This window comes from Oxyura jamaicensis, chromosome 13 (genome assembly GCF_011077185.1).
Source record: "Oxyura jamaicensis isolate SHBP4307 breed ruddy duck chromosome 13, BPBGC_Ojam_1.0, whole genome shotgun sequence".
Taxonomy (NCBI): Eukaryota; Metazoa; Chordata; class Aves; order Anseriformes; family Anatidae; genus Oxyura; species Oxyura jamaicensis.
The window spans coordinates 9,564,618-9,592,207 of NC_048905.1; the positions used below are offsets into that span (position 1 = coordinate 9,564,618).

Sequence of the window (27,590 nt, forward strand, 5' to 3'; positions counted from 1 at the left end):
TGCTGGGTGGGGTGCTGGTGCTGGTGGGTGATGCTGGTCGTGGTGCTGGTGCTGGTGGGTGATGCTGGTCGTGGTGCTGGTGCCAGCTGTGATGCTGTGCTGGGGCTTGCAGCGGATGGGGGGGTTAAGGGGTGTTTGTGGGGTGTCTGTGTGAGGCGAGGAGAAATGCATGTGTGAAGTCAGCCTTGGCGTGGCATGCTGTGTGGCTAGAAACCCGGGTATAAAACCAAGGAAACCAATCTGCCAAGGCAAAGTGAGCAGGGCAAGGCAGAAATCCTCTTCCCACTACCCTTGTGACATTGATCGTCTCACTGGTTTTAGGTCTGGAAAGCAAGGTCCAAGCATGGTGAAGCTGGGGAGTAATTTGAACGACAAGAACAGCAAGCCACCATCCGGCGAAGATGGTTTTCAGACAGTTCCTTTGATCACGCCTTTGGAAGTAAATCACCTGCAGTTCCCGGCTCCGGAAAAGGTAAAACAAAATCCAACGGCACTCCTGCATGCTTGTGCACACCTACGTGACCCTTGGTTTCCCTGCCTTTGCCAATTTATGGTCTTTGATGATATGAGCAGTGGCATAGTGTCTATACAATAAATGAAAAGGGGATGTCTTTCTTAGTGTATTTATCTGCTTGTACATGGCAAATGAGCACACAATTGTCCCCCAACTCCTTCCGTCCTCAAAAAATAACCTAAATATTTCTTGATATATACAACTGGAAAAGGCTTAGTGTGTTTCTCTTATAAATGGTGGAGAAATTGAGGAGCAGTTTACAAGGCATAATTATTATCAGTAAGATTGTTGCCTGCATTGAGAGTAATACAAGAACTCTTCCAAAATAAGCAGCTATTTTAATTATCTCACTTAAGGTTTATTTTTTTTCTCTGTGGCTATGCAAAGCTCATTTGGGCATTCACGATGCTGGTTTCTCTGAAGAGAGTGATTGAATTCCCCCATGCACTGGATGGTGATGGAGCAAGCCCAGGTTTTGTTTCCCCGATTGAAAAGCTCCTGCCAGGGGACAGCTTTCTCCCCTGCCCACTCTCAGCGCTGAATGCAGCACTAAGATGTCCAGAAGTGTGCCTCAGCAATTGGCTGAGGTTTGGTGGTTGGGTTTTTTTTAGAAGCGGGATGTGGTTGGAAATCTTTTGTCTATAGCAGTGCAGTGACGGTGCATATCAAAATAACCTGGTGAGGACATGATGAGATCGTGAAAATCGCTATGCCCCAACAGTCCTTACAAAAACAGAGCCTGTCTGCAGTGTAGTTCCCAGATACCACAGAGATGGAGCCAACTCACCCGAAAGTACAAGACAGAATGATTAGATCTCACAGGATAATGGAATAATAGTAAAATTAACACTGATGATTATTGAACATACATCCTGTTTTTACTGTAGTACAAAATGAAGCTTCTCTAAATACATTAGGAGAACATGATGATGGATGTGATAAAACTGTCAAGATAGACAAACTGAGTTTATTTTATGATAGATAGAGCTGAGTCAACTGCCTTGACATCCTGGGAACCAGCCGTGCCAGACAAAAGACCTAGGTTCATTCCCCATGGGCCTCATGGCAATCAGGAGCAACTTCACTGCATTCAGGAGAGTTACACTTCCGTGAATCGTTGTGAATGAGAGGATAAACTGGTCTGTATCTATGACTCTGATAAATAAGGTTAAGCAAAATAACTTGGGCAAAGCAATATGATTTATGACAAATGTCTGAGAAGCTCAGAGGAAAGTATGGATGTGTGAAAATAACTCATCTGATGCTAGACAAATGGCTTATTGATATCACACGTGCACACTGACACATGATGTGAAATCTAAGTGGCTCGTGTATCAGGTGAGACATGGAATACCTAACAAAAATCCTTTCAAGCTAATAAGGTGGTAATGAGTGTTCTCAAGACCACAATGTTCCAATTGCCTGTTGGTGAACAAACATTGGAGTGTATTGGTCTAGTGTGATTCCTTGCTGATTTTCCTGTTTAAACATGCCTGCATCAATAATTCACATGTTGTTAGGTTACATTCATTAACATACATTACTGTCAATGCATCTACTGACATCCATATTTTTCTTTGCTGGAAGAGTGGGATGTTTCTCCAGGAGTGCTAAGCGTGATTCAGAACTCATTAGAGTCAATGGTATTGATTTCTGCAGGCTGTGGTTCAGCTCCTGTGTGCAGTAGGCCTGGAGTTAACGGCGACAGAAGATTTGTTGCAAGGAGAGGTTATTTACGATAAAAGCAAAATAATTCACAATCTGTTTCTTTTGCTCTTTGTAGAACAGATTCTGTTGGGCTGAGTTCACCCTGGGGCAGAGTAAAGACCTGCTAATAAGAGAGGGGCCTCAGGTGAAGAGCTTGGGTGAAGGTTAAGTGGTGGGGGAAACTTCAGCTTTGTACTTGGTAAAGCAAAGCTGCAACTGAATTCAGCAAGACTGTGAGCCTGAGGAAGAGTAAACATGGATTTCAAGTCTTTCAGAGTGGATTTTTGTTTGGACTTGCCCTCATGTCAGGAGTCAGGGTTAAAAAAAATAAATCTAAAATCAATTTTATTTTTATTTTTTTTTATTTTTTATATTTTTTTCTGTGTATTCCCCAAACCTGCCAGCAGTAGATTTTAGCTTGTAAGAGTGGAAACAAAAGCCAGGGTACTTTCTGTGCCTCTTACATGGGATGTCGCATAAATCCCCAGAGCCCAAACCGGTTCGTTATGGGGGTCTGCGTGTATGAGCTCAGAAGGGCTTTGCTCTCTTTTTCCTAAATGCAAATCCACTGCTGCTTGCTTTTAACCACAAGGAGGCAATGCTCCCAGCCTCCACACTCCCATCAGGGAATCACAACGCCTATGCCACTGCAACAAAGAGCTGGTGCACCCTGGCTTTTTCCTGTGACTGAAATCTAGAAAAAAAAAAATGGGGGAGAGGAGGAAAGAAAACCTGCTTAATGCTCCCTTTTCTGGGTTTATCTTGACCATTAGAGTGTATCTTCATTCAAGACACCTTGAACTCTTAACCCAGATCTAACCTGGATTGTCCAGGGGCAATCGAACGTGCATCAAAATGAGAGCAAGGCTCTGTGTGTTTGCTCTAGCTTCAGTTTGTCTAGTAATTTGGAGTGGTACAGGCTTTGGCTCATGGTTCAAGAGGAGGCTAGGTCTGTGCTGGGCAACCCAGCTGCTGTTGTTCTCTGTGCAATAATGCCTTCACTTGGTGTATGTATCTTGCATGGCAAAGGTTTGCAAGCACTGTCCATTTATAGGCACCTATGTTTGTTTTTTTTCTAGTCGAGTATTAGACACCTGCATGCATGTCGAAGAAAACCAGACCTGTTGTTTGCCAGCATACTTGCTTTTTCATCTCGTTGAAAGCCACCCACAAAGCCCATGGAATCTGCAGACTGAAAATATTTTTAAGGGCTTTAACTATCATTTTTTTCTTTGTTTTAAGGTTATTATTGTAACTGGATCACTAGATAATACCTCTAAGTGACTCTCAGCACTGACCTCTCTAGGTGTTTCACCACAGCCGATCTATTTTAAAGTGTTTTGTGTTAAGCACCACTTTCAGAGAAAGGATACACAGAAAGACTATCAAAATGAGGCTTTTGCTCATGTGATGTAATTCCTGAAGCCCATCTCTTTTCAGACAGTTCCTTGATTATAAGAAATTGTGTGGTGAGGTGGAGAAATTCTTAAATTCATAACCTTAATGGCTGTCCTTTTGGGGATGCTTTACTAATAGGTTGGCTCTTCGAAGTGCTATGAGCTTAGCAGCTCCCTCTGACATCCACCTTGACGCTGTTGGAAGTGAGGATGTCTCCTGCAAAGGCTCATGTTATTCCTCCTGCAGCATCAACATTCTGGTTGTTCTGTCAGCTATTGTACAGCTGCAAGGGGAGAAATGTACCCAGGATGGTAATTTCTCCCCTAGGGTGTTAAGCCTGCTGTGTATTTATATTTATTGACTATCTTCAAGCTTCAAGCTTTTTTTCCCTTGGTCCTGTCCCCCCCGCTGTCCCCCTTCTCTTGATGAGGAGCATTTGCAGAAGGCAGGGAAGGCAGAGACAGATGCTCTTAAATCATTTTTGCATGGCTGTTTTGCTGAAATCCACCCTTGTAGCAGGAATAACAAGAATCACTGGTGACAAGCCCTTGACCTGGCTTTTTATGTTTCTGAATTTAATTTCTTCAGTATTCAAAAGGAAAAAAAAAAAAGTTTTTCTTTCAGGAGCAGGGGAGAAAAGGCTAGCTGTTCACTTGTTTTCCTAGGCGTAGACAAAGTGCTTTAGCTGTAATTGTTATGTGTGTCTGCAATAATAATGCTCAAAAATACGCAACTTTTCAGACTATACTCTTTCACTGAAATTTTAAATGAGACCAACAACTGGTGACACCTTGGTCTCATAGGCTCGCTTCAGCAAAATCCAGCAGGAAATGCCTCTGTTCTGGCAGTAAAAATCTTAATTTTACATAATACACGAGTGCATGAAAGCTATTGTCAGGGCTGAAAAAAACATCCGGCATGTCTTTTGTGGGGAAAGCTGCAGAGGACTTATCATGTGGTCCATTGTTCTTTATTTTGAATGCATCTGGAGGCTTAAGAAATAATTTCTCTGGTGACAAATTCCTGCCATCAACTCAAGAAAGAAAATAAATAGATCTAAGTGCTCTCTTCAAATACTTTTCCCACCCCATCCTCCTTATACCCTGTGGCCGCAACCTGCTCTGAGTGCCTCAGACCATGCTTTTTTATACAGTGTAATCGAGAAATCCTGAAAATCAGGAGTTTCCCTTGAGCTTACAGCCTCTCCCTCTTGGGTTAGTAGAAAATAATGTTTTGTCCTGGCCAGCTGAGTAGGCATAATTAATAGTATGCTGGATGAGAGCTCTGGTGCCTAGGGGACTACTTGCAGCTCTGTTCTGAAACACCGCTGTCAGCCTGCCCTCTGCCCTAGTAGTGTGCTGCAGCTCTGGGCAGCCTCAATGCACACAGCCAGGGCAGCCTGGAGCTGGTTTGGGGTGCAGTGGGGTACAAAGGGAAAAGAAAGCATGAATAAAAGAAATTTTATTTATTTTATTGCAACTATGAAGGAATGGGCAAGCTGTCTTGCCCCACCTTTCCTTTCTCCACCTGGGAAATGCTGCCTAATCCTCACAAATACCAAGTCTGAGCCTTCCTCTCTGGTGACATTTGTCCTCTAAATGTGTGTTTGGATGTAAACACCACCTCTGCTCATTAAGGCACAATAAATATTTGCAGCAACGCTCACCCTGATGGTGCAGTGTTTTTGGGGTAACCTTTCTGTGGTTTTGTTTGCGTGTCTTGGACAGCCCTGCTGGAGGTTTTTAGCAGTTAGTGCTCCTCTTCTTCAGATGCACTTCTGTTGGCCTTGTCCTCACCTAACATACCGAACAACTCCGGTCGCCCGTGTCCGTTCCTGGCAGGACTGTGCTGCAATCCAAGCGTGTGCTCTCAGCCTGCGCAGACACCCGGGGTAGCACTCAGCTACCTTGCTTGCATACAGATAACGCTGCTGCTGCTGCTGCAGCTCTTGAGTATGGAACGGCTCGGGATTTGTGTAGCCTGTGTAGAAATTTCTCTCCTTAACTGCAGCGCTACTGATGCCTGAATTAGGTGGTTTAAAGCTAGCTCATGCCTGTCTATGTGAGCTCCATTGCCTCTCTTAAACCCAGTTATGTCTGCCCTGTCTTTCTTCCAGCTACATTCTGCAGAAACAGCAGAAATGGACACAGGAGAAGTGTGTTAGGGTATGGCTGTTTGGCTAAGCCTGTTGAAATCCGTTCTTTATTTCAACATGAAATGCCATTGCTTCAGGTGGAAGTTATTTCAGCAAGACTGTGGATTGAACCCCACATCCCAGTTGCTTACTGGTCTGCGAAGTAAGTCTGGGAAGGATCCTTGACTAGTGTAAATCTGTGTCATTTGGATGAAATCAATGGAGCTCTGCTAATTTACCCTGGCCAATTTACCATCACTATTGCTGTGTGATTGATTCTTTTGTCTGCTTTGCTGTACCCTTCCCTGGCTGAACCTACTGAAATCAGTTTTTACACCCCTTCACAGCCTCCCATGGGTTCCTGCTGGTTATGGGCACCTGGAGATTTGTAGTGAGACTTAACTGAATAATTTTCAAGCTGTCTTTGTGTTTGTGAGCTATGCTTTTCCCTTCTCAGCTGCTTTTAGCTCCCAATGCAGCTTCTGCATTCTGTGCTGCCTTTCATCGGTGGTGCCAGGGCTGATTATATTTGCTGTCTTTGTCCTTTTGTGATTTTCCTTATGCCTGGAATATCCTCCTGGCACTGATTCAAGAGACCACTTTTTTCTACCACCCTCTGTGAAGCTCACAACACCCATTAGATGAGCTGATACAGGAAAAATACAAAAAGCAGACTGTTTCCACTGACTGGGACTTTCTTCATTGACTATGGAGACGATGGATTTGATCCCAGGACATCCTTTTCCTTTTTTTTTTTTTCTTTCTTTTTTTCTTTCTTTCTTTTTTCTCCTTTTGTTGATTGATATTTTAAGCATTTCATGTATTCAAATAATGAGTAGGGTGTCCTGGGGACTACCACTACATACATCCTACATGCCGATTTTCTTATTAATGTCTGGGAAGTCTGCCTGCTGAGATATGTTCATCCTGTAGATTGGGAAGCACTGCCACCTCTCCCATGGGATGTGATGTAGTTTTAATTATTTGGGAAAGTTCTTAAAGACCTATTTGTCTTAAAATCTGGGAATTTGCCACGGGTAGCCTGATTACTGATCTGTACAGTCTGATGTGTCCTGTTTCTAGCAGGAGCCAGTGCAAGACTCAGAAGGAGGTACAGGCAGTAGACACGGAGCTGCTCTGGTCCATGAATGTTTCATCCTAAGCCTGTAAAGAAAGAGATTGTCTTAAGCTCTGAAACTTGATTTTTCCATCTCTTTTCCTACACTCTTTTACTGCTAAATATTTTAACTTCAGCTGCTCTTGGCAATGTGCACAGCTCATTTGCCCTTTGAGGCTGGCTGTGTGTGAGGATTAGAGCTTGGAGGTCACTGGAGATTTTTGTGCGGGAGCAGGTGGTGAATTTTAGCCATTCCTTGGCATGTATCACATAAGTATAGGAACAGCCTCAGTCACAGCAGATTTAGTGCCAAGGCTGAGGGTCACCATTTTGCTATCATCAGTAACCTGGACAGTATGCTGCAGCTGGGACTTGGTCAAAATTCTTTCTCAGATACCGATGCTCAGTTGGGTAATGATGGCAAAAGAAACCACGATGTCAACGCCAGTGCGAAGCTTTATTTTGTCTTCTCTCTTTGCAAGGAATGAAGAAAAGCATGTCTTTGGAAACTGAGAGTCTCATTTTCACTTAAAAGTGAGCATGACTAATCCAAACGGAAAGTGATGGGTGTGTTACAACCATTTTGTGGGACTACAAAGGCCAGCTTTGAACCTGGAAGAAACCTTTCTCCTTGGTAGGAGAAGCGCATTTTGTTTATCTCTTCTGTCAATCTGAAAGCCACTCTGAGTGAGAGACTCTTCATTATTAATAATCCCGGGAAGTAGTATTTTAAATTTTTATGGTCTGCACTTTGCAGCACCTGAACCACAATATATTACATGCACTGTGGCAGTGAAGTGGGAATTACAGCAGGGCTGCATGTCCTTTTCCAGATGAATAATTTAAAATTTTCACAATGCCAGTTATGTTAAATATTATTACTCATTTCTTCAGGGAAAACCATTGAGCTCAAACGCAAATATAAAGTGGCAATAAATGATGTTACATTTAGCCAGTCTGAGACAAGACTCAGAATTCATATCAGTTCATTTTCTGAAACACTTACTTCATCCCACTGCAGGAAAATCCTTTTTAAGTTTCCATGCTTAATGTGATATTTTTCCATTTGTCACATTTCACGTCTGCACTGCTTCTTCTCCCTGAAAGCAAATGCTTTCAATACAGTCCATTTGGTAAAAAGTTGCCTTTCTTTCCTTCAGCATTCAAAAATCTCTAGATTTCCCAGCACTCTCCTACTGTTTACTTTCTCAAGGTTGTCGATGATGGATTTCCTGCTGGTATATGAAGCCTCTGAGCTGTTGTTTCTCACCTCAGCATACCTATAATTTTCCAAAGCATCACTACAGAGAAGGTGCCTGGTCCTGCATTCATTACAGACAAAGGAAAGGTTTCCTGTTAGCTCCGGTGGTCACTAGTGTTAAGCCTAGAATAGTTAAGTACATTTAAGTTTAGTACTCAATAAATGTATTAGCAAACAGCATCATTAGAAAAATCTTGTTGTGTGGACCAGCATTATAGATATGTCTTGTTGTCCTATTGTGTTTGAGTTTTTATAACTTTTACAGGCTTCTGTGTAGACCACTACTGAGGTCTTGTAGAAGAGCCTTTGAGGGACTGGAATGAAGAAGAAGAAGATGCAAGAAAGTAGATAGAAAGTGAAAACCTTTCAAGAGTTGGATTGTGTAATTGTATCTGCTAACCTAGAGTGACTGAGGGCAACAATTCTGCAGAGAGCTGCCATTTTCCATCGAGCATCTGACTTCCAACCCAGCCCAGGCATATCACTTGCCAGCCCCTAATCCCAAGAATGTTTTATTTATACAGAGCTGCTACTACTGCTCAGTTAATGAAAACCTGAGTAAAGAGTGTGCACTGTAAGTAGCAGCCACCAGTTGCTGGTGTGACTCAGCACATTATTCAGCTTTTATTTATTTATTTTTCCTTGTTCTTCCTTCTCTAATATGGAGATACTGGGCCCATGCTGCTTTGAGTGGTCTTGCTGAAGAATGCCAGAGCAGCCCTAAACCTTGTTATTATAATTGGCTATGGGAAGGTGACTGAAGCAGGCTTAAGCTCTGATCTGGTCAAAGCACTTAAATGCACACTTAACTTTAAGTATCTGACTAATCCTGCTGATGTTAATAAGACTACTTGCAAGCTTAAAAGCTTCACAGAATAGGAATTTGATAAGTTCAACTGCTAGATAAACTTAGTTTTGGAGGAAGCTGCAAGGACTACGAGTGTGGATTCTTCTAATTAGAAGTGTCTTTTTGCTGCATCATGAAAGCCCTTTACTCTCATCTTGTGTTCTTGTAATCTGAAAACTTCATCTGAGCAGCAACGTTCAACAAAGTTTTATCTCAGGTGTAAAATGAAGAAAGTCCCACGTCATTTATTTGTGTCCTCTTTATTTTCCCTCTCATAAACAACACGGTGTCTCTGCAGTTAAGGGTGGAGTGTCACTGGGAAACAGTGTGAAAACTTTAAGAACAGGTTATCACAGCAACCTAATTTGCAGGAAGATCCCCTGAGATGGTATTCATCTAAACTCCATCCTCAGTACAGGCTTTAAAGGTCTGCAGCTGGGCTGTTCTGAGCTGGCAGGGAGTCTGCTCTCTGGTGGATGATCACAAGCCACTGAGTGAGGCATAGGCATGAGCTGGTGTTGGATCAGATAGATAAATGAACAGAAAGGCTGACAGGTGTCCAAAAAAGTTCAAAGGGTGTTCATCCAGCAATCACAAAGTCTCAGTTAATCCAAAAAGCTGATTGATGGGACTGTTCTTTTTAATATTCATTTGAAGGTGTGCAGGTTGTTCCGTGACATGAATAAAAATAATAATAATTCACTGCCCCAGCAAGCTCACAGAGTTGGGGATGGTGACCCAAACCAGCCAGACCCTCCTCACTGTGAGGAGTATGAGTTAAGGCAAGGCTTAGCGAGTGAGCAAGAGAAGGTGAGAGCTCAAGGAGGCAAGGGCAGAGAATAGGTAGAATGATGTTGGGATGTTAGGGATGGCAAGGGAGCTGATTGTCTATTTTGAGATTATTCAAGAGACTTCTTGTCCATTTAAGCACTGTTTTGGTTGTTTGCATTTATGGTCTGTACTCATGAGGCCAGGGCACAGCCAAGCTGTGCTGCCAGCTCTGGTATTTACCCCCCCTTACTGCAGTCCCTTTCCACCATAACAGCATTGCAGAGAAGGGATTGAGGAGATGGCCATTTCTCCCACTTCAGCCTACTTTGAATTGCAGCCTACACAGGACCCCAGTTTCATACTCCCTTTCACCAGTTTCAATCAAGAACAACTGTACTGGAGTCAGCAAAGCTGCAAAGCGTACAAGAAGAAGGAATCAGGATCATTGTGATTGCTATGGTTTGTAATAAACGCCAGTACCTCTCTGAAGAAACCTGCCATGGAGCGAGATGAATGTACCCTGTTTGCACAGGAACAGTAGGATCCTGGTGTCTGAAGGAACTGCTGGTGATAAATGAGCTCTGATCAGTGTGCTGGCTGTGGAGGCTGTGGGGTTTTTGTTACTGTACATCCAACAGCAATTTGGTTAGAATGTCTGGAAGACTGAACTACCCGTGTCTTTTTCTTGGTAACAAAATGGAAAGAAAAGGTGAAAAAGCAGTGAAGGCAGGGAACAGGGGAAAGGCAAATCTCCTTTCCCACCCTAACAACCCGAATCAGAAAACTGGAATATGAAAACAGAAATCACCAAAACAGCAACAAACAATGATGCTAAAAATATAGCAAAGATTTCTTTATGAGATTTGTTATTCTTTGTGTGTGTGTGTGTCTGTGTGTGGGTATCATTTGACAGTATTCGCTCCTCTTTCCGGATGCTGCCGAGGTAGCTCTGGCTGGGGTGTTCTCACTAGTGCAGGAGGCACGAACAGTTTGATGAACACAACTCAATTTCCAAAAGCCTTTGCGTGGGTTTCCTGATGGCAGCTTGTTGGATGGAGGGGGTGAATGTTGCTGTAAAAGTAGGATCTGTACTCAGGCATATTTATTTAGACTGTAGGCGACTGAACAAGAGGTAGATCTTTTCTTCTAAATGTGCACTCAGTGCCCTCAGCAAAATTGCATTTTTATCCTTACTGCCACAATATTGAGTGATACCCCCACAATGCAGGTTTTCAGTTTTCTGTTTGTTCTTTGTCATTTTATTTCCGTGCTCTGCTTTAAAGAGGAGACCTTACTGACTGCCCTGTCTTTCTTCTGCTGAGTAATTCCAGCAGGTGTCTGACAAAGATACTTCTAGAGAGCAGCTATTTAGCTTTTGCAATGCCAAAAGGCATTTAGCAAAGGTATTTCTTAGCTCCTCTACTAAAGCCTGCAAATTTTTCTGCAAAACACTGACTGGCAGGATGGCTGTGGCTCTACACACACACATTTCACTGCTGGCACAGTCAGTGAATTGGGCTTCAAGTAGCTTCTGCTCTGGCTGGGGACTGAATTTATTTATTTATTCACAGATATGATAGACGTTGCTACTGGATTTGAAGGCGATGCCTTGTGCAGGGTTGGGTGGGTTTATTTTCAGTCTCACGTATGTATGGAGACACATATTTCAAACCTGCCTATTTGTAGAATATTGATTGAATGTAATGACAGGTAAAAAATTCCAGAGCACACAGGAAAATCCTCTTATGTATATTTAAAGATTTAATTGGTGACAACTTTGTGTATCAAAGAGGAGGTATGGATTTGTGAGAATTGGATATTGTGGCTGGTAAGTTTAAAACCAAAATGAGTGCAGTTTCTGAACTGTGGTTGGCAGGTGTCGATGGCTTACACTATAATTTACTGTACTGGGTTTACAAGAGGCCAGCAAGGAGACTGGAAAGCTCAGGCCCAGCTGTGTGTAGTGCTAACACACCTGGCTTCTTTTGAGCAAGAGAATGAGGTTGTTATTCGTTCACAAGTCAGCACCAACATGAATGAGCTTGTCCTGATTGGAGAGGGAACTTTGTTTCATTTGGTCCAAAGCGTGTTGCATTTTAGAGCATGGTAGAGGTCAGTTCACTAGTAGGGCATTAGTAGTGGTAGGGTTCATCCCAAACCTGCTGAAGAAAGCTTGTTCGTGTGTCATATACCAACATCTGTGTTGTGTCATCAGAAATCCCAGGTTCCAAAATGCTAACATGAATACGTTTGAGTGTTTTTTTATATCTTGTTCTTCCCAAGTCTTAATGTTCCAAATACTACGGTAATAAATGTTATTGAGAGGGATTCACTGAAGGATGTAAATATTCATCAGTCTTTAATGATTTGCATTTGAATCCAGAAAATTGGCTTATGACTCCATGCTGATTTTCCCTCACTCTGATTTTCACATGGCATTAAGTGCAGGAGAATTAAATACCTATGTTTTTCTCTGCTCCAAACCAGACTTTACTGTCTTCATTTGGATATAAATTCTTTATTGCCAATAACTCAATCTTGTACATCACTTTATAATCTTCCTACAGACCTTCAAAACTTTGTTTCTTGCAAAGATCTTTAGGATCAGTTTTGCCACACCCATAAGAACTCCTGGAGTGTTTTATTTTCACCTTGCCAAGGCTGACAACTGCGTAGTCCTGCAGATCAGAATGGGAGGTCAAAAAGTGGAAGTGTTGGCCCTGTGATGGAGATTTTCAATGTGCTTTCTGTTCTTTTGTGCTTAATCTCTCTGAACCTTGCAAGTCACACCAAATGGTTCTATGTCTTGTGGACCTTGGCTGATTTGGGCATCCTATGCAGACCCACAGTGGTCGTGGATGCTCACAGCCACAACCCCAACTCTCCAGGGATGAGCTCCAGCTCATTACCAGTGCTGAGGACAGGGCCATTTTGCCTTCTCTGGCATTTCGCAGCTAGGTTTAGACAGGGCAGCTATGCTAGCATGCTCTCATACTATTTACCTGTATAGGCTCATGGATGGGTAGTCCTTTAGGATTCTCAATGGGATAGACATGCTCACACCTCAGAAGGGCTATTAGTTTCAGAACACATTCCTTTTGCTAGTCCCTTCTGGGAGTTGCTATTAACATCTGGGAGTTGCTATATTTTCCACGCTTATGGTGGGTGGTTTTACCCAAAATAGTTTACATATCTATTCAATGTAGATTGAAAATTCCATTTTGGTAATTTGTCCAAACCCTTTAAAAGCCACTTACAGGCTTTTCCATTGGTATAAGCCATCTCACTTCTATAAGATTAGTAGGAGCTGGATTAGTTAGCAAATGGCGCTGAGCTCTCCTGAGAAAAACCCAAAGTGATAGTATGAGATTAATATTAATAAACTGGAGCCTGAATAAATGAGAGGCCAAATAGCCTAAATTTAAATTGGCTTCAGTGGAACTTTTTAGGATGGGGCTTTTAATAAGTGAGGATCTTCTGATGGATGGGCTGTTTGTTATTCTACATGTTTTGCCCATTGAATGTGACACGAAAAATTACATGCCAGGCCTTAAACAAAAGTGGGTGTTAAACATTTTGCTGTCAGCTTCTTTAAGTCTTAAATGTGATAAAATTGTGATAATTGTGATAAATGTGATAAACTCATTATCCTAGGTCTGTATTACCTGCCTGCTTATTTATCTGTCTCTTTTAGCTCCTGAGGGTATGATGAGTTTGTGTTAATTTATGGTTACAAAATACTTCTGTAGGTTCAGAGGAAGGTTAGAATAGCAAAGCAGGGGCTTAGATAACAAAAAAAAAAAAAAAAAAAAAAAAAAAAAAAAAAAAAGTGCATGCTGTGTGCAGGAACCTTAAAAGTATTGATGTTTTCCAGGTAATTGTGAAGACAAGAACAGAGTATCAGCCTGACCAGAAGAACAAAGGAAAACTCAGAGTGCCCAAAATTGCTGAATTCACAGTCAGTTTCACTGATGGTGTAACAGAAAGACTAAAGGTAAGAAATGGTTATTTTGGTGCCTTCTGATGCAAATGCCATTCATTTTAAAATAACTGAATCAAAGTGATGGTAAAGACACACCAAATTTAACACTTCAGTCATCACTAAGGTCAAAGAGATATTTATCTGCATGAGTATGGAGAAGCTCTTTTATGTTGCTTGGTTTTTGTTTTGAACAGATATGAAAATACATTCATAAGATATACAGTAGGAAATTATTTTCTTCTCCCAAGAAAAGTTAAGAAAATGTTTTCCAGCCCAAAATGGAAGTGAAAAAAGTTTGAATCTCTTTTTTTTTCCCTCAAACATTTGTGTTTAAAAAGAAAAAAAAAAAAAGGCAGTGAAAATTGATGGAAACAGTTTGTCATCTTTCACATCTTTCAAAAATTCTTTTTTTTTTTTTTTTGGAGGGGTAGTCAAGCAACCCTTTTAATATCTAAAATATTTTGTTGTTACATAATTACTTTATTATAGATGAAAAGTCATTTCAAACTGGATAAAAGAAGATATATTAGAACGTGTCCAAGCATATCCTGTTCTGTAAGCAGTTTTGGTTCACAGGAATTGAAATTTTCTGATGAAAAGTGGTTCCTTGAGAAATTTTCAACAGGCTCTACTGAAACATGGAAAGAAACCCATGAATTATTGAGTGCTCTCAGTTCCTGTTGACTGCAGCAAATTAGAATGGCTCAGTTCCTCCTAAAATTAGACTCCAAACATGTAGCAGCTAGTATTTTCTCCCTTTTCATTGAAAAGATGATACTTTTACTAGACCACAGAGCATGTAAGTTGAAAAAATGAAAGATCTGATTTCACATTTCCAAAGTCAGAGGAAATATCAATGATGTAAGTAGAAAAAGTAGAGACTAGGCAGTGCCTAATAGCTCTGCTACTTGAAAAGCTGGGATTGGGTTTATAAATTTTTACGGAAGGGTGTCATCCTCAAGAATTACCAGGAATTGACCCAAGTAACTGAATAATTGACTCAAGTAACTTCCATTTGGCCCAGTTGTTCTTAACCTTGCAAGGCATAGAAAAGTTTATTATAATTATATAATAACAACTGACAACTTAGAAGAAAACTAGTACTTTCAAAATTGTAATGTGATCCAGGAAAAATTGTTATCATTCTTTCTTTCTTGGAAGACGAGTCTTCAAGACCCAAACTTCAAGACGAATCTTGTTCAACTTATTGAAAGGATATATTTTCATCTACTCTTTTCTGAAATACTACAGAATGGTACTGATTCTGTTTTTTCCAGAAACTCATTAATATATTTCACAGACACAATTCTGTTGCTTTCAACCAGGATATTTAAAGCCATGATTTACTCTTAAGAGGTCTGTAAATAAATGTTTATAGCTTTTTTTTTTTTTTTTTTTTTTTAATGCAGATCATGTATTTTGATCTAAATTACTTAGCAGGAGCTTACATGATGTTGATTTTGTTTTAAATTCTTCATTGATCTTATTGCATGCATAGTACCTATTTACCATCAATAGTGGAGCTTCACTGGTACCACTAATAAAGTAAACAGCTAATTAGTCACATTTAAATCCCTGATCTTGGAAACCACAACAGATGTTTTATAGTATGAACAACATACAAATCAGAACCAGACACAATGTGCCTGAGAAACAACAGTAAAATGTAGAGCCTCCAGGAAGTGATGTGTTGGGTTGTGACCCGCAATAAGTGACATTATTGTTGATATTGCAAGTGACAGTGCATCACTGGGTATTTAAAAGTTCTAGCTCTTCAATCTCATCCTTACACACTGTGTACTCTGGAGACAGAAATTAGGGGGTTTCTCATCTACTGCAAGGATAAATTTTCCTTTAATCATCTCCTTCTATGAGGTTTCTTATTTTTCCCATTCTTCACCCCCCCCCCCAACTTGCTCTTGCATTCAAACTGCTCTTTTTGATGTATTTTTCCTCTTGCCCTCCTATTTTGTGTACTGTTGTTCCATTACATTTGTCCATGTGCATATGAGGACTGACACAGCAGCAGGCACAGGGTAGTGGGGAGCTCCAGCAGCATGCACTGCACTGGCACAAATTTGGAGGTTTAAGCACTGCCATCCCTTTTGCTGCATGGTGGGGATGGCGGTGGGAGCTGTGCCTCTTCTGATACAGCCTGGCAGCATGACAGTTTCATTTTTAAGCTGTTTCCTTTCCCTAAAGTCTCTATGATTTCCATTCTGTGCTCTTCAATGTCAACTTATTAATCACTCAGCCTCCACCCTAATGCTGGATAAGACGATAAGCCTCTCCCTGCCTGCTTTTCATAAGGCTTCCATGTATCGTATTAAGTTTGTAGTATTATTTCCTGACAAAAATGAGCTGAGATAATAGGTAATATTTCATTACCTTTTGTACTTTTTTTATTGCACCACATTTTTATACCAGTGCATATTTTCAGTGAAATTATTAAAAATATTGCCCTCTGGTTATAAGCAGGGCTGTTATCTGGTACTGATGAAATCATTATACATTTGTTTTTTTGTAAGAGGAAATCACAGTAAATACTTAACTTTTATTATCTCAGTTCTGATACAATTTTAAAAGCTTAAAAAATAATATAAATGAGATCATCGTATTTTCTGTTGCTGGCTTGTTGCTTTGTATAGCTTTCCAGAATATGGTGTGTTGGAAATATCATCCACACTTTCTTGCTAATGCCCTGATTAAAGTATTCATCTATACTTCAGACAGGCTATTGGCGTAGTGCACTCCAAATATGTGAGTTCTGTATCCAGTAACGTGTATGGGCATGAATGTTCTTTCACACAATGTACAGCTAATTTTAGTCTGCTGTAATGCTTAAATTCAAGGGTTCTGATAGGGAACCATTTTGATACTACAGTTCGACTAACCTGTGTATGAGGAGTGAGTGTCTCAGCAGCTGGTACCTGTATGCTGGCGAAACAGACAGGACAGTATGAGAATGTGAAGAAATAGCCAAGAGATCCTCTTCTATCTGCCATTATGCTACTTTGGCATCTTGGAGAATACAAAGTGAGATGTCTTGTATTTTATTTTTTACCCAAATGGTAAAATTATCATCAATTCAAACAAAAATATGGTAATGTGAATCTCTATCATTAAAGAGTGTGTGTAGAAAAGTGCTGCTGGGACCTCATATTTATGACTGTACTCCCCATCCACCAGTATCTCTCTGGAGCAATTTTTAACGTCTTTCCGGTTTCAATCTATGAAGTACTTTTTTTTCCACTCTTCTGGTCACTTGATATGGGAACATTCCCAAGGAAGAAGGAAAAACTTTTCCCAAGTTCTTTTTTTTTTTTTTTTGTGAGCTCTAGCTGCATTACAAAGAAAGCTAGATCTCTTTGGAAAGTAGGGGACCTTACAAACATGGCAGTCAAATCCACAGCTGCCCTTTTTTCTGCCTTTTGAATATCTTTTATTGAAGAGGCTAATAAATTATTAGACAACTTTCTAGCATGAGCAAGCCAAAGCCAGAATCTAAGCTTATGCATGCATATTTTTCATCCATCCAGAACAGTACAGATCTGAGCTCTTTAATTATTGTAAAGAGACTGTCCCTAGGCAACGGTTCTTATTTCACACTACCTCTTCCAAGAATTTTAGATAGCTTCTGCAACTTGTCACATCTCCTAATAGATGAGAATATGATTCTCTATAGCTCAGCACACAGTGTCCTGGAAGTTTGACCAATTAGGCTTATTCTTCAGCTGGATGAGTCACCCCATACATACTTGATAACAAATGTTTAAATAGTTGTGTGTAGATGGGTTACAGGAAAATGATGTTAAAATAGCATTGTGGTTGAGCCATCCATACATAAAAGACATTTCTTTTATCGTTTGACTCCTCCACAAAGAAGCAATGACAACAGCTTTTCTAAGCTGACTGGCAGTGATTTGTAGATGTTGCCTCCTCCAGACTGTTTATACTTTTGGAGTGTGTCCCTCTAAGAAGTTTTTGAACTGCAAAGATCTTATTTTGCAGTAATGGTGTATACCAAGGTTTCTCAGTCTGAAGGGGAATAGTTTCTGTTTTTTTTTTTTTTTTTTTTTTTTTTTTTTTTTTTCCTTCCATTTTGCATGTTTTCAAGGTAGTGCATGTTGCCATGCTTTACTGTCCAGTAGTGACACCAAGGCGGACTAGAAAGGATCTGCAAATGTGATGACTCTCTTGTGTTCCTTTGTGGAACAATGCATCTAGGTTTATGCAGCTGAGGTAGGTCTTACTGCTTCTTTTTGCCAACAATACCCTACGTTACAGTATTGAGAGCAATCTCTCATGCAAGTAACATTATTTCAGTGAGTTTCTGCCCTTACTTCTTTTTATCAGTGCTGAAATTAAATTTAATGCACCTTTGGTTTTCAAGCAGATTATCCGTTGAATCTAAAGTCTTGTTACTTCTGCAGGACAAGGTTTCAAGTCACTCTTTCAATCAGTCAGGATAACACAGAAACCAGTCAGAAGCATTGAGGTGAGGAGTGGATTTCTACCCACTTTCTTGACTGTCACTTGTGTGGTGCTTGGCTTCAAGACATCAACACCCTGCTTTAGAGGAAACAAGCTGGAGAATGTTTGCTGATGGATCTTTGCACTTGACCTAGTCAGACTTCCGGAGTGTCAGTAGGCCTGTGCTAGCTGTGGGTTTGCCCAGATGGATCTGTCTCCTAGTAGCACCAAGGTCTGGGCTCGAGGGGCCTTTCAGCACAGGGTTTTTAGAGTTTACAACACAGAGAATTGGGCTGACACATGTAACTGCTTGCCAGCTGCTTGTTTGTGCAAATGGCACTCATGAAGTTCATGTGTAACCAGTTTGACCTCTGTTACTGCTAAATGCCACCCAGTTATCCAGTACTGCCCTTTCAGGAGACAGTGCTTTAATGACCATTAGGTGGGTGATAGTTACCTGCCATAGTTTTATGACTTATCAAGTCTTCCACAATTCTTTCCTTTTTATGGATTTTTTTTTTTAATTTTTAAAGAAAACTGAAGTTATCAGTCCCTCAGAGCTGGAATAATTGAACCATGTGCTTTCTTCAGCAGATCAAGTTGGTAGTGGGTGTATGGGGGAGAAATTGAGATATTTAAGAAGATATTTTCTTGTGAGCAATTTATCTACCTGGAAAAAGTCAACTGCAAATATTGATCCCTGCTTCACTGAAGAAGACTGGAAACTTCACTCTTTTGGCTGCAAGTTGGCAAGATTCATTTTCAGAGTCACTGGCTGTGTAATCTGTTCCTGTTGAGTATGCAATGACAATATATTTCTTATCTCTAGATCAACCCTCTCCCCTCCCTCCACCCTGAAACTGCTCTAACACATACAGATCCAATATCCAGTGGATGTAATGATTCAACGGACTTTTCATCGGGTTCTTAAAATATAGTGGAACCCATTCAAATGTTGCTGTTATTGAAATACTCATACTGAAGCAATTATTTTCCTCTGACCTAATGTGAAAGATGTAGAACAAAATCTGTTTGTCTCCAGCCACACCCTACAAAACTGACTGTGATGCAAGAACTGTTCATTATCAAAAACAAGCCAGTATCTGAAACACTTGGCTCCTAATTAAAAAAAGATTTTTCTGGGCCAGAGCCAGGGCTTGATTTCCTGTTGGTAACAGCTTTGCTGGAATAGAAGATGCTTTTTGTGCTTGCACCACTAGAATGTGACCTATTGAATCCCCAGGGTATTCAGCTGCATCTTGTAGTTGGAGGATCCTCATGTGGCAAGCATTGAAATTCAGAGGGAAAGGAAGGTCCCAGGCTTGTATGCCTGTGAAGGAAGATGGTGAGTTTTACTCCTGAGCAGGGACAGGTCTCGGTCACTTTATTGTTGTAGGTAGGATCTGCTGAGCCCTGAGCACTAGGTTTTTTTTTACAGTGTGTTGCAGAGAATTGCTGTGTGGCCTCTGCAGACGTTCTGCCAAATGACTTCACCTTGAGCATCGCTTTGAGAAATGCATCATTTCCCTGAATGCATAGATTTATCTACCTGTCCATCCTGCTCTTAGTTTTAAAGGGCATATCATCATTGCAGGTAGATGATAATTCTTCCTTGCTCTGTGTTTCCTCTGAAAATGTTGCATTCCTCTTTTTCTGCTTCCCCCCCGACACTGTTTCCCAAACTCCCTTTCCAGCCTGATCCTGTAAATTTATCCACAGGATGTTCTGCTTTCACCTGTAGGCTACTGCTTTATGCTCACGGTTCTTCCTCTAACCTGCAAAGGAATGAATCCCAGGAAAATATCATGGGGCATTTCATCGTGCCCATTCAATAGCTAAATAAAATTAAAGGTTCCTTCAATTGTTAAGTTACCACAGGGCAGGAATAACTCATGGAGAAAGGGCTTCTCTGAATGCGAGCAGGACAATTTTCCTTACTGCTTTTTAATACTAACAAAACAATGTTACCATGGAAACTGCCACATCACATCAGTAATCTGGAAGATGCAGAGTGGCTGCTGAAAGATCCCATTACACTGACTAATGCAAGTGGTGCTTGAGGGAGGGAACACACTCTAACACACAGAGATTTTTCTCACTTTGGTGATAATTGCTAATGTGGCTTGAGATGTTTCCAGGCTGCACAGCTCTCAGATGGGCTGTGTGATCCTGGAGAGAAGGGACAAAGTGCAGGAAAATTGAAAAGGGAGCAGGCATGGGAGAGCACATGAGCACTGACAATAGCACTGGGGGGTCTTATTGTACTGGCACCAGCACGGAGGATGCTCTAAGTGGGTTCCTGTTGAGCTTTGTATTCAAAGAGGGGCTTGTGGAAGACTTCACCTAAGTCTTCTCCAGACAGTGATAGAGTGACTTATCTCTGGAGCCTGAGCTTTGGGGTGGCTTTGGAGGTTAAATATTTTTCACTGCAATGCAGAGGTTCACAGTTTCTCCTTATTCGCAAATCCACTGCCAGGCCTTGTGTCTACTTCAGTCTGATGCAAACTAGCACCTGCATGGATTCAGACCCTCACTTGTGGTGTGTATAAAAGGAGACGAGAAATGTTGCTCATCATCTTTCTGCCTCAGCTCAGCAATCATTCTTCTCCTCTGGCTGTAATAGGAAGAGAAGAGGATAGGTCATATCTGTCCTAGCTGGCCTCACAGCTTGCATGGAGATAGATTGATGGAGCCATTTGTGATCATCAGTGACAATTCAGAGCTGTGAGGATGAGCTGAGTGTGGATTTGTGGCTCAGCTGCTAGAAAGCAGATATTTCTGATCACATTCTAGGTATGGTACTATAAACCCTGCCAGCTTTCCATTCTCCTGTCTGGGTAAAAGGCTGAGATTTTTATGAAAGTTTCTAGCTTAGACCTAGCTTTCTGGTAGAGGTTAGGTCCCAAGAAAAGCTAGGAAGAGTTTCCATGTCTGAAACACACAAAAGACAAGTATATTTTGATTTAACTAGAGTGCTCTATAAGACCAGGCTGGGAACTACCTACAAAAACAAAACAAAACAAAAAACCATTCCTTAATGTATGTTATTGTTTTGTATTCTTTGTTAGACACACACTCACCCTTTTGCAAAGTTAGGAAAAAACATCTGAAATATATTTTATTTTTGCCACCTGTGAACACTGACAGAGTAATCAGCTGAAGAGAATTTTTCAGGGTTATTTTTTTTTCTTTAATTGATTTTTGGACAGAAAAAAAAAGCTAATTGCTATGGAGAAAATGTCTAAAAATGGAAGTCACAGAGAGTATTCACATGACTAAAGGCTTGTGAGGTAGACCTGCTGAATCTGGATTTTCTAAACTGTGTTATATTGGAGGAAAAAAGGAGTTGTAGAGCAAAAGAAAGAGAAACCTGAACTGACCCTTTGCTTTGGAACAAAATGCATGACAAAGATTTTCATAAGGAACTGCAGGGAGTAATTCTGCTAATTACAAAAAAAAAATCACAGCTTCCATTTAATTCAAATGATTTTTACATTGCATCTTTGTCTTCAACGACACAATGCAATGGTACCTTCTGGTATCTCTGCTGCCCCACAGTAAACGCTATTTGTTGGGTAATTTTCTTGTCAGCATTTGAGATGGAATGAAAGATGCTTAACACTAGTTTGGCTATTGTAGCAAAAGAAGATGGAATGGAGAGAGAAGAGATTTTAGCTGCCTGAATCCAAGGCAAAGTTTATTGACTGTTGTGAAGTGCATTTGGAGTGTTGCAGCCAAACCACAGAATGCTAAAAAAAAAATAATCAGGGAAGTGAAATGCTTCACTCATATATTTTTTTCCCTGTAATGTTTTCATTCTCTCTGTTTATAAAGCAGCATGGGCTGCTGATTGAATGTTAAACAGACCTGAGCTTCCTCTTGTCAGTACTTGCAGATGTATTAAGCCTGTTGGGCCACTTCCACAGTTAATGGAACTGGCCTCATGCCTTTGAAGGGATCATAATCAGCAAGATTATTCATTTTTGTTGTTTGTTTTTAAAAGAGTAGCTTTTATAAGTAATTTGCAGCAATAAAGCTTCACATTTCTAATTTAAAATAGAAAGGCTTTTAATTCATAAGTTACCTAGGGAACACTTAGCTCTCCAAGTCCTCACTTTGTCCTTGTCTGAAGCACCCACATAATAGGAATAAGTTTTCTAGGATAAATGGGTGTACTGGACCATGAGTGCTGCCATATTATTAGCTTTATTTCCTGACCCATGATGATAGACATAGATGCTGAAGTGCATGTGATTATTTTGACCTTTTTGAAGGAACAAACTTTCAATTGATTTTTTTTAACCACAAGGGTGCACTGAATGAATATGTTTCAATATGTGCAAGCTTGACCTTCCGTGGGACTGGGGAGTGGAAGGGGAAAGTTATCTTGTTCCCTGATGTATAAAGAGCTTAAACTGTTCCAGGCATTTTTAAATCCAGTCTCCTGTTGTGATGGTTAATGTGGAAAATGATAATGCCACATGTAAAATCAAAATATAGAAAAAAGATTGGAGAGGCAAATACACAGGAAAATGTGCCTGGAGGAATACCATTTTGTGCCTTAGCCTTAATACGTCAATACTGAAAGGTTTGGTTCAAGAATTGTCCTGCATGTCTTGCCCAAAACGGATATTTTGTAAAGGAAACAGACCTCAGGTTTTCATTAGAGGCTGCCCAATTTTCAGGTCTAGGATGGTGTCAGTGCTTGGGTGGTTTTACAGACAGGGGCCCAGAGAAGGCCAAGCTTTTGGAGACAAAGATGCTTGCAGTTTTGGGTGGATCTTGTAGAGGTCTATGAGTACTTGAGCAAGTGGTAGAGCTGAACCTGAGCGTGCGCCAGGTCTTGCAGAAAGCTGGTAGTGGAACAAGGAACACAAATGACTTTTCCCAGATCTGTTGCCATGTGCTAATCCCTGGACCTGTTCTTACTCGAGCTCCTAGTACTTCCCCTGCACCAAATCCAGTGGAGGGAAGCAGGGAGAAGGGAAGATTTTGCATGCATGAGACTCTTCAGAGGTTGAGTCTTGACAGGCAAAGGGTAGGCAAGGAGACATTTTATTGATTACTTGATTTATTGTGTATTCCTGTTAATGTGTTTAAAAAGGGCTCTTGATGAGCTGAGGCATCTATTGTCATGTTCTGCTTGCAATGACTGGAGGAAATGTCACAGCCAGGACTTTGCACAATGCAATAGGAAATTGAAGTACATCACTGAGGAGGGGCTAGCTGTGGAGATGATGTGGCTGTCTACTACAATCCCATTAACTGGATTAAAAATGAAAACAACAACAACAAATAACACATAAACTAGTAATCTGAAAGGAAGCCTCTTCCAGAATTGCTCAGATCGTGTTTCCATGAAATGGCGTACCATTTTGTGAATAGGACCATGGGCTTGGGAAGAAAAGCACCATTACAAGCAGTGTTTGTGGTTCACCCCACTTGTTTATTTTTGTGTGTTTGCTTCTTCTGAAGGGATCAAAGTAATACAAATGAGAAGGGAAGGCTCATGTGGTTGAAAAAGGGAAAAAAAATCTTGTAGGAAGAGGGGAAAAAGACATTTTGACACCTTTATGTTCTGCCCAAAAGACCATGTATTTATTTGGTGTTCCCAAAAGCAATTGTATAGCATCTCAATATACCAATCTATTCTGAGCATAATGGATTGTGCTTGGAGCCTGCTGTAAGGAGAAAGGCTTTACATTTTAACAGACAGAGCTCAAAATACGACTTTGTTTGCACTAGTGCATCTTATAAGGAAGTCATCCAGTCTTCTGCACACATAACATGGTTTAAATGATAAAAATCCATGTGCCACTTGTAACATGGGACATGTTGGAAAGTGCATATTGTTAGCAGACAAAAAGCCCTGTTTGGTTTGTCTTCCAATGAACTTATATTAAGGTAACAGATTAAACATTTTTAATGGCAGTAAATGGGAAAAAAGAAAAAGCAAAACAAACGGAGCTTTTTATTTACCTAAGTGGAAATTCACTAATATTCAACAGTCAAAGCATCCTCATTGAAAATGGCATTTCAGAGCTTCCATAAGGAACAGGGGCTTGTAAACTGAGCCATGAATTTTCCATTCAAGGGGTTTAACTTGGCACAGAAAGGCATCATGCAGACCGCAGCTGGCACCAGGCACAGTTAAAAAGATCTGAGGCTATTAGTGCCTAAACAGCCACTAGAAATTATATTACATGATGGAGACTGGCTAATATAATTGAGCCAGCTAGTTATTGTGCACATAATTTAATTATTTGACAAATTGCTTAGAAACATGGTGTTCTTGTTCCACACTCGTGCTGCACTCACAGCTTTACAAGGCACAGAGCAGAGGAATTGCTGGTGTGTACCTAGCCATCTCAGCAGACAGATGCTTCTTTTAAAGGTTTGCAAACATGAAGAGGTTCTCAGGTGGGATGTGGTGGAGAGGTGTATGGAAAAATGGGTAGAGCCAAAGGGGACATGGTGGAGATAGCCAACTGGCTCAGAGATAATTAATGCTTTTTCAAGTGGATGCCTTTGGAGCTTAGGGTAGTTGGGTAGACGACCCTCTCTTTTCATTGCCCCTTCCCTGTAAGTCCTTTGGATTTTGTTTTCTGGGCTGTGTGGGTTGAAGAAAACCCATAAAATAGTGGAACAGATGTGAGATGGTTTTGCACCCTAAGATTATAACATCCTCATGGCTGATGTTCAGTGGTCTTAGGAGAATTGGGGCCAAATTGTTTTATGGTCATGAATTCTAAGATACAGGCATAAAAACCCAAACCCCTAAGCTTCATGTATAAAGCCATGTAACACAAAGGAGTATTTTCCCATACTTTTGAAGATTTAGGTACTTGACAAAACATCTCCTAAAGGCTACTTGAGAATCTGGACACCATCTGGAATAAAGCTGCGCTATAAGAATAAAGCACAAATCCTATGTCTTCTTGAACAGTACCAGGCAAATATGAAGACCCAATTGTGCCCAACTTTTTCTGTTAGCCTTTCAAAATTCAGAGGCTAAGCTTTTCTCAGAAAATCAGCAAAACCAGTGACTTGTTACAAAAAGGTTGTTATAAATCAAGACTGAAATGTCATTTTTGAAGAAATGCAGCCAAATGAGTTTTACTGGCAGAGCAGATCAGTCTGTATAATGGGGTCCAGTGCCCTACACTGCCTTGGTTGAGTCTAGACAGAGAGCAACTCTTCTTGGGGTGTACTTCAGAGTCTTTGTCCCCCTGGTCAGTCCATCTGAGTAACCTGTCACCTAGTGGCTCCCTCTGTGCCTATGTTGTTTGTTTGTTTTTGTTTTTGTTTTTGTTTTTGTTTTTTTTTCTTACAGGATTCAGATTTTGGGATGGTTCGTATTTGGATTTCATCTAGACTTACAGGTGGGAGGCAGACAGGATAGACAGCTGAATCTGGAGCTGGGACGTGCTCCAGAGTCTTTCACTTTAGGTGTAGCTTTCATGTCAAGATTTAATGTTGTCAATCTTAGATCTAATTATCGGTTGGAAGAAGTTATGGAATGAAGGGAAAAAAGTTGTTCTCCTAAATTTTTCACTGTCAGGCATAAATTGTTATAATGAGATCATGAGCATATGGTAGTGTACTGAGATGCCCTTAGAGCTCAAAAATTTCTACTGAGCAGCAGGAGCTCTGGGACTGGCCCAGTGGCAAATTGATTAATGATTTTGCGATTTTATTCTAGGTTGTTAACTAGGTTGTCAATGGGTTGAGAGATTTCCAGGTGGAATGGCATTAGCAGAAGCTACTGAAAGAGCCTTGTAGCTTTTCCAAGCGTAGCTCTTACACCCTTGTATGAAAATAATCTTGATGGAATTTCTGCCATTTTTGTTTACAACAAATTTTGCCTCATTCAGAGGCAAAATTACTTTACAAAGAAAAAAAATAAAAACAACAGAATTTCTTCAGCTGAATTGCCTATTAGAGGTCATGAAATTTCCCAATACCCAGCAACACTGAATGTATCCTGGAGAACCAGACATGGCATCTGCAGTGGCATTGTTTCCGGACAAACTTGACTGCAAAGAGAGTGAGACTGCAGTGCAGGAATGGGCAGAGGCATCTGGCTCCTGAGGTTCCCTATTCCATCACAGCTGATAAGATTAGGAAAACAGTGGAGAATTTCCAGGGATTTTTCCATGGTAAATAATCTTTACCCAGGAATTAAGCTCTGATCTTCTTGACAGTAGCACTCCACTCTGTGCACTCTGAGAGCATTAACTCTTCTCTGGGCGCTGCTTGTCTGGACAGTTCTATAGATAGCAGTGCTTTTCCGGGCTGTGGCTTCTTCCTGGCTGCTGTCTTGAGCATATATAAGCATATATATTGAGTGCTCTGAGCAGTGGGAAAGGTATCCAGAGTCAAACAGCTATGTGCCAGGGTTAGAAAAAAACAGATACCATGTTTGATGATACCTAAGTCCCACCCAAGTGGATGAAAAGCTGTGCTCGCTAACATCATACACCAATTGCATGAGTACTGGAGGTATTTTCTGCAGTTTTCTTCAGACAGATTGATAGAGATCATGTTGTCTATTTGCATTCTGAGAACTGCTCCATTTTTGTGACAAATGGAGGATGGATTTAAATGCTGGGGCACCTGAGGCTTGCGCCTGGTCCACAAACAGCAGGAGTTTCTTGCTGAGTTCTTCCAAAGCTGGACTCAGAGCAACTGTTTTCCGCCCAGAGAAATGGCAGCTCAGTGATCTTCAAAATGGATTTCAGCCAGCAGATGACAAGGCTGCTGCCTGAGCGTGAGCTGTGATAGGACTGGGCCTTGGTGTTGGAGCACTGGAATTGCAGGGTTGCACTAGATGAGCTGCCCTTCTGAGCTGGAAACCCAGTTTAGTGACCCAGAACCAGAAATGTCAGAGCAATGTATGAAAGCCCTAAACTGACAATTTCTTACCCCTCTGAAGACAACTACAGATGGTGCCGAATTACTACTGTAATGTAAGAAAATAAAGGAGATTTAGACATTCAGCTGCTTTTGTGGGTCTAGGTCTGAGTGACTGGTTCAATTTATCAAATTTGGGAATTTGGTGGGGCTGTTCCTTTTTGTTTTATTGAGCCCTACCTTAAGCCATATGGAGGATCTACCTATAAATGTCTGATCTTTCAGGAATCTTTCTGAGCTCCCTCTGCTGACCATATTGTACAGAGCAAATTTTTTAGATTAATTGTGACTGAGTTTTTGATTAGAAAAGCCAGACCTTTCCTTCTTCAATAGGTGTTCCTTCACAGTTTTGTAGAACATTTTCTGTAGCTCATTGTGAGATGGCTTGCATTTGAATACTCACATTCTTTTCTCTCCCTACACATTTTTTATTTTATTTTATTTTATTTTATTTTATTTTATTTTATTTTATT

The 27,590-nt window shown here is 40.8% G+C and overlaps 1 protein-coding gene across 1 annotated transcript in view; it reads left to right on the forward strand.

The window, feature by feature from the left end:
- The window catches only part of NSG2 (neuronal vesicle trafficking associated 2), a 37,753-nt gene that overhangs the window by 474 nt on the left and 9,689 nt on the right, over positions 1-27,590 (forward strand). Inside the window, exons 2-3 of the mRNA XM_035338795.1 lie at positions 322-472; positions 13,624-13,743. Of these exons, the coding sequence (XP_035194686.1) occupies positions 344-472; positions 13,624-13,743 (249 nt within the window). The 5' untranslated portion in view covers positions 322-343. The remainder of the gene's footprint in view (positions 1-321; positions 473-13,623; positions 13,744-27,590) is intronic.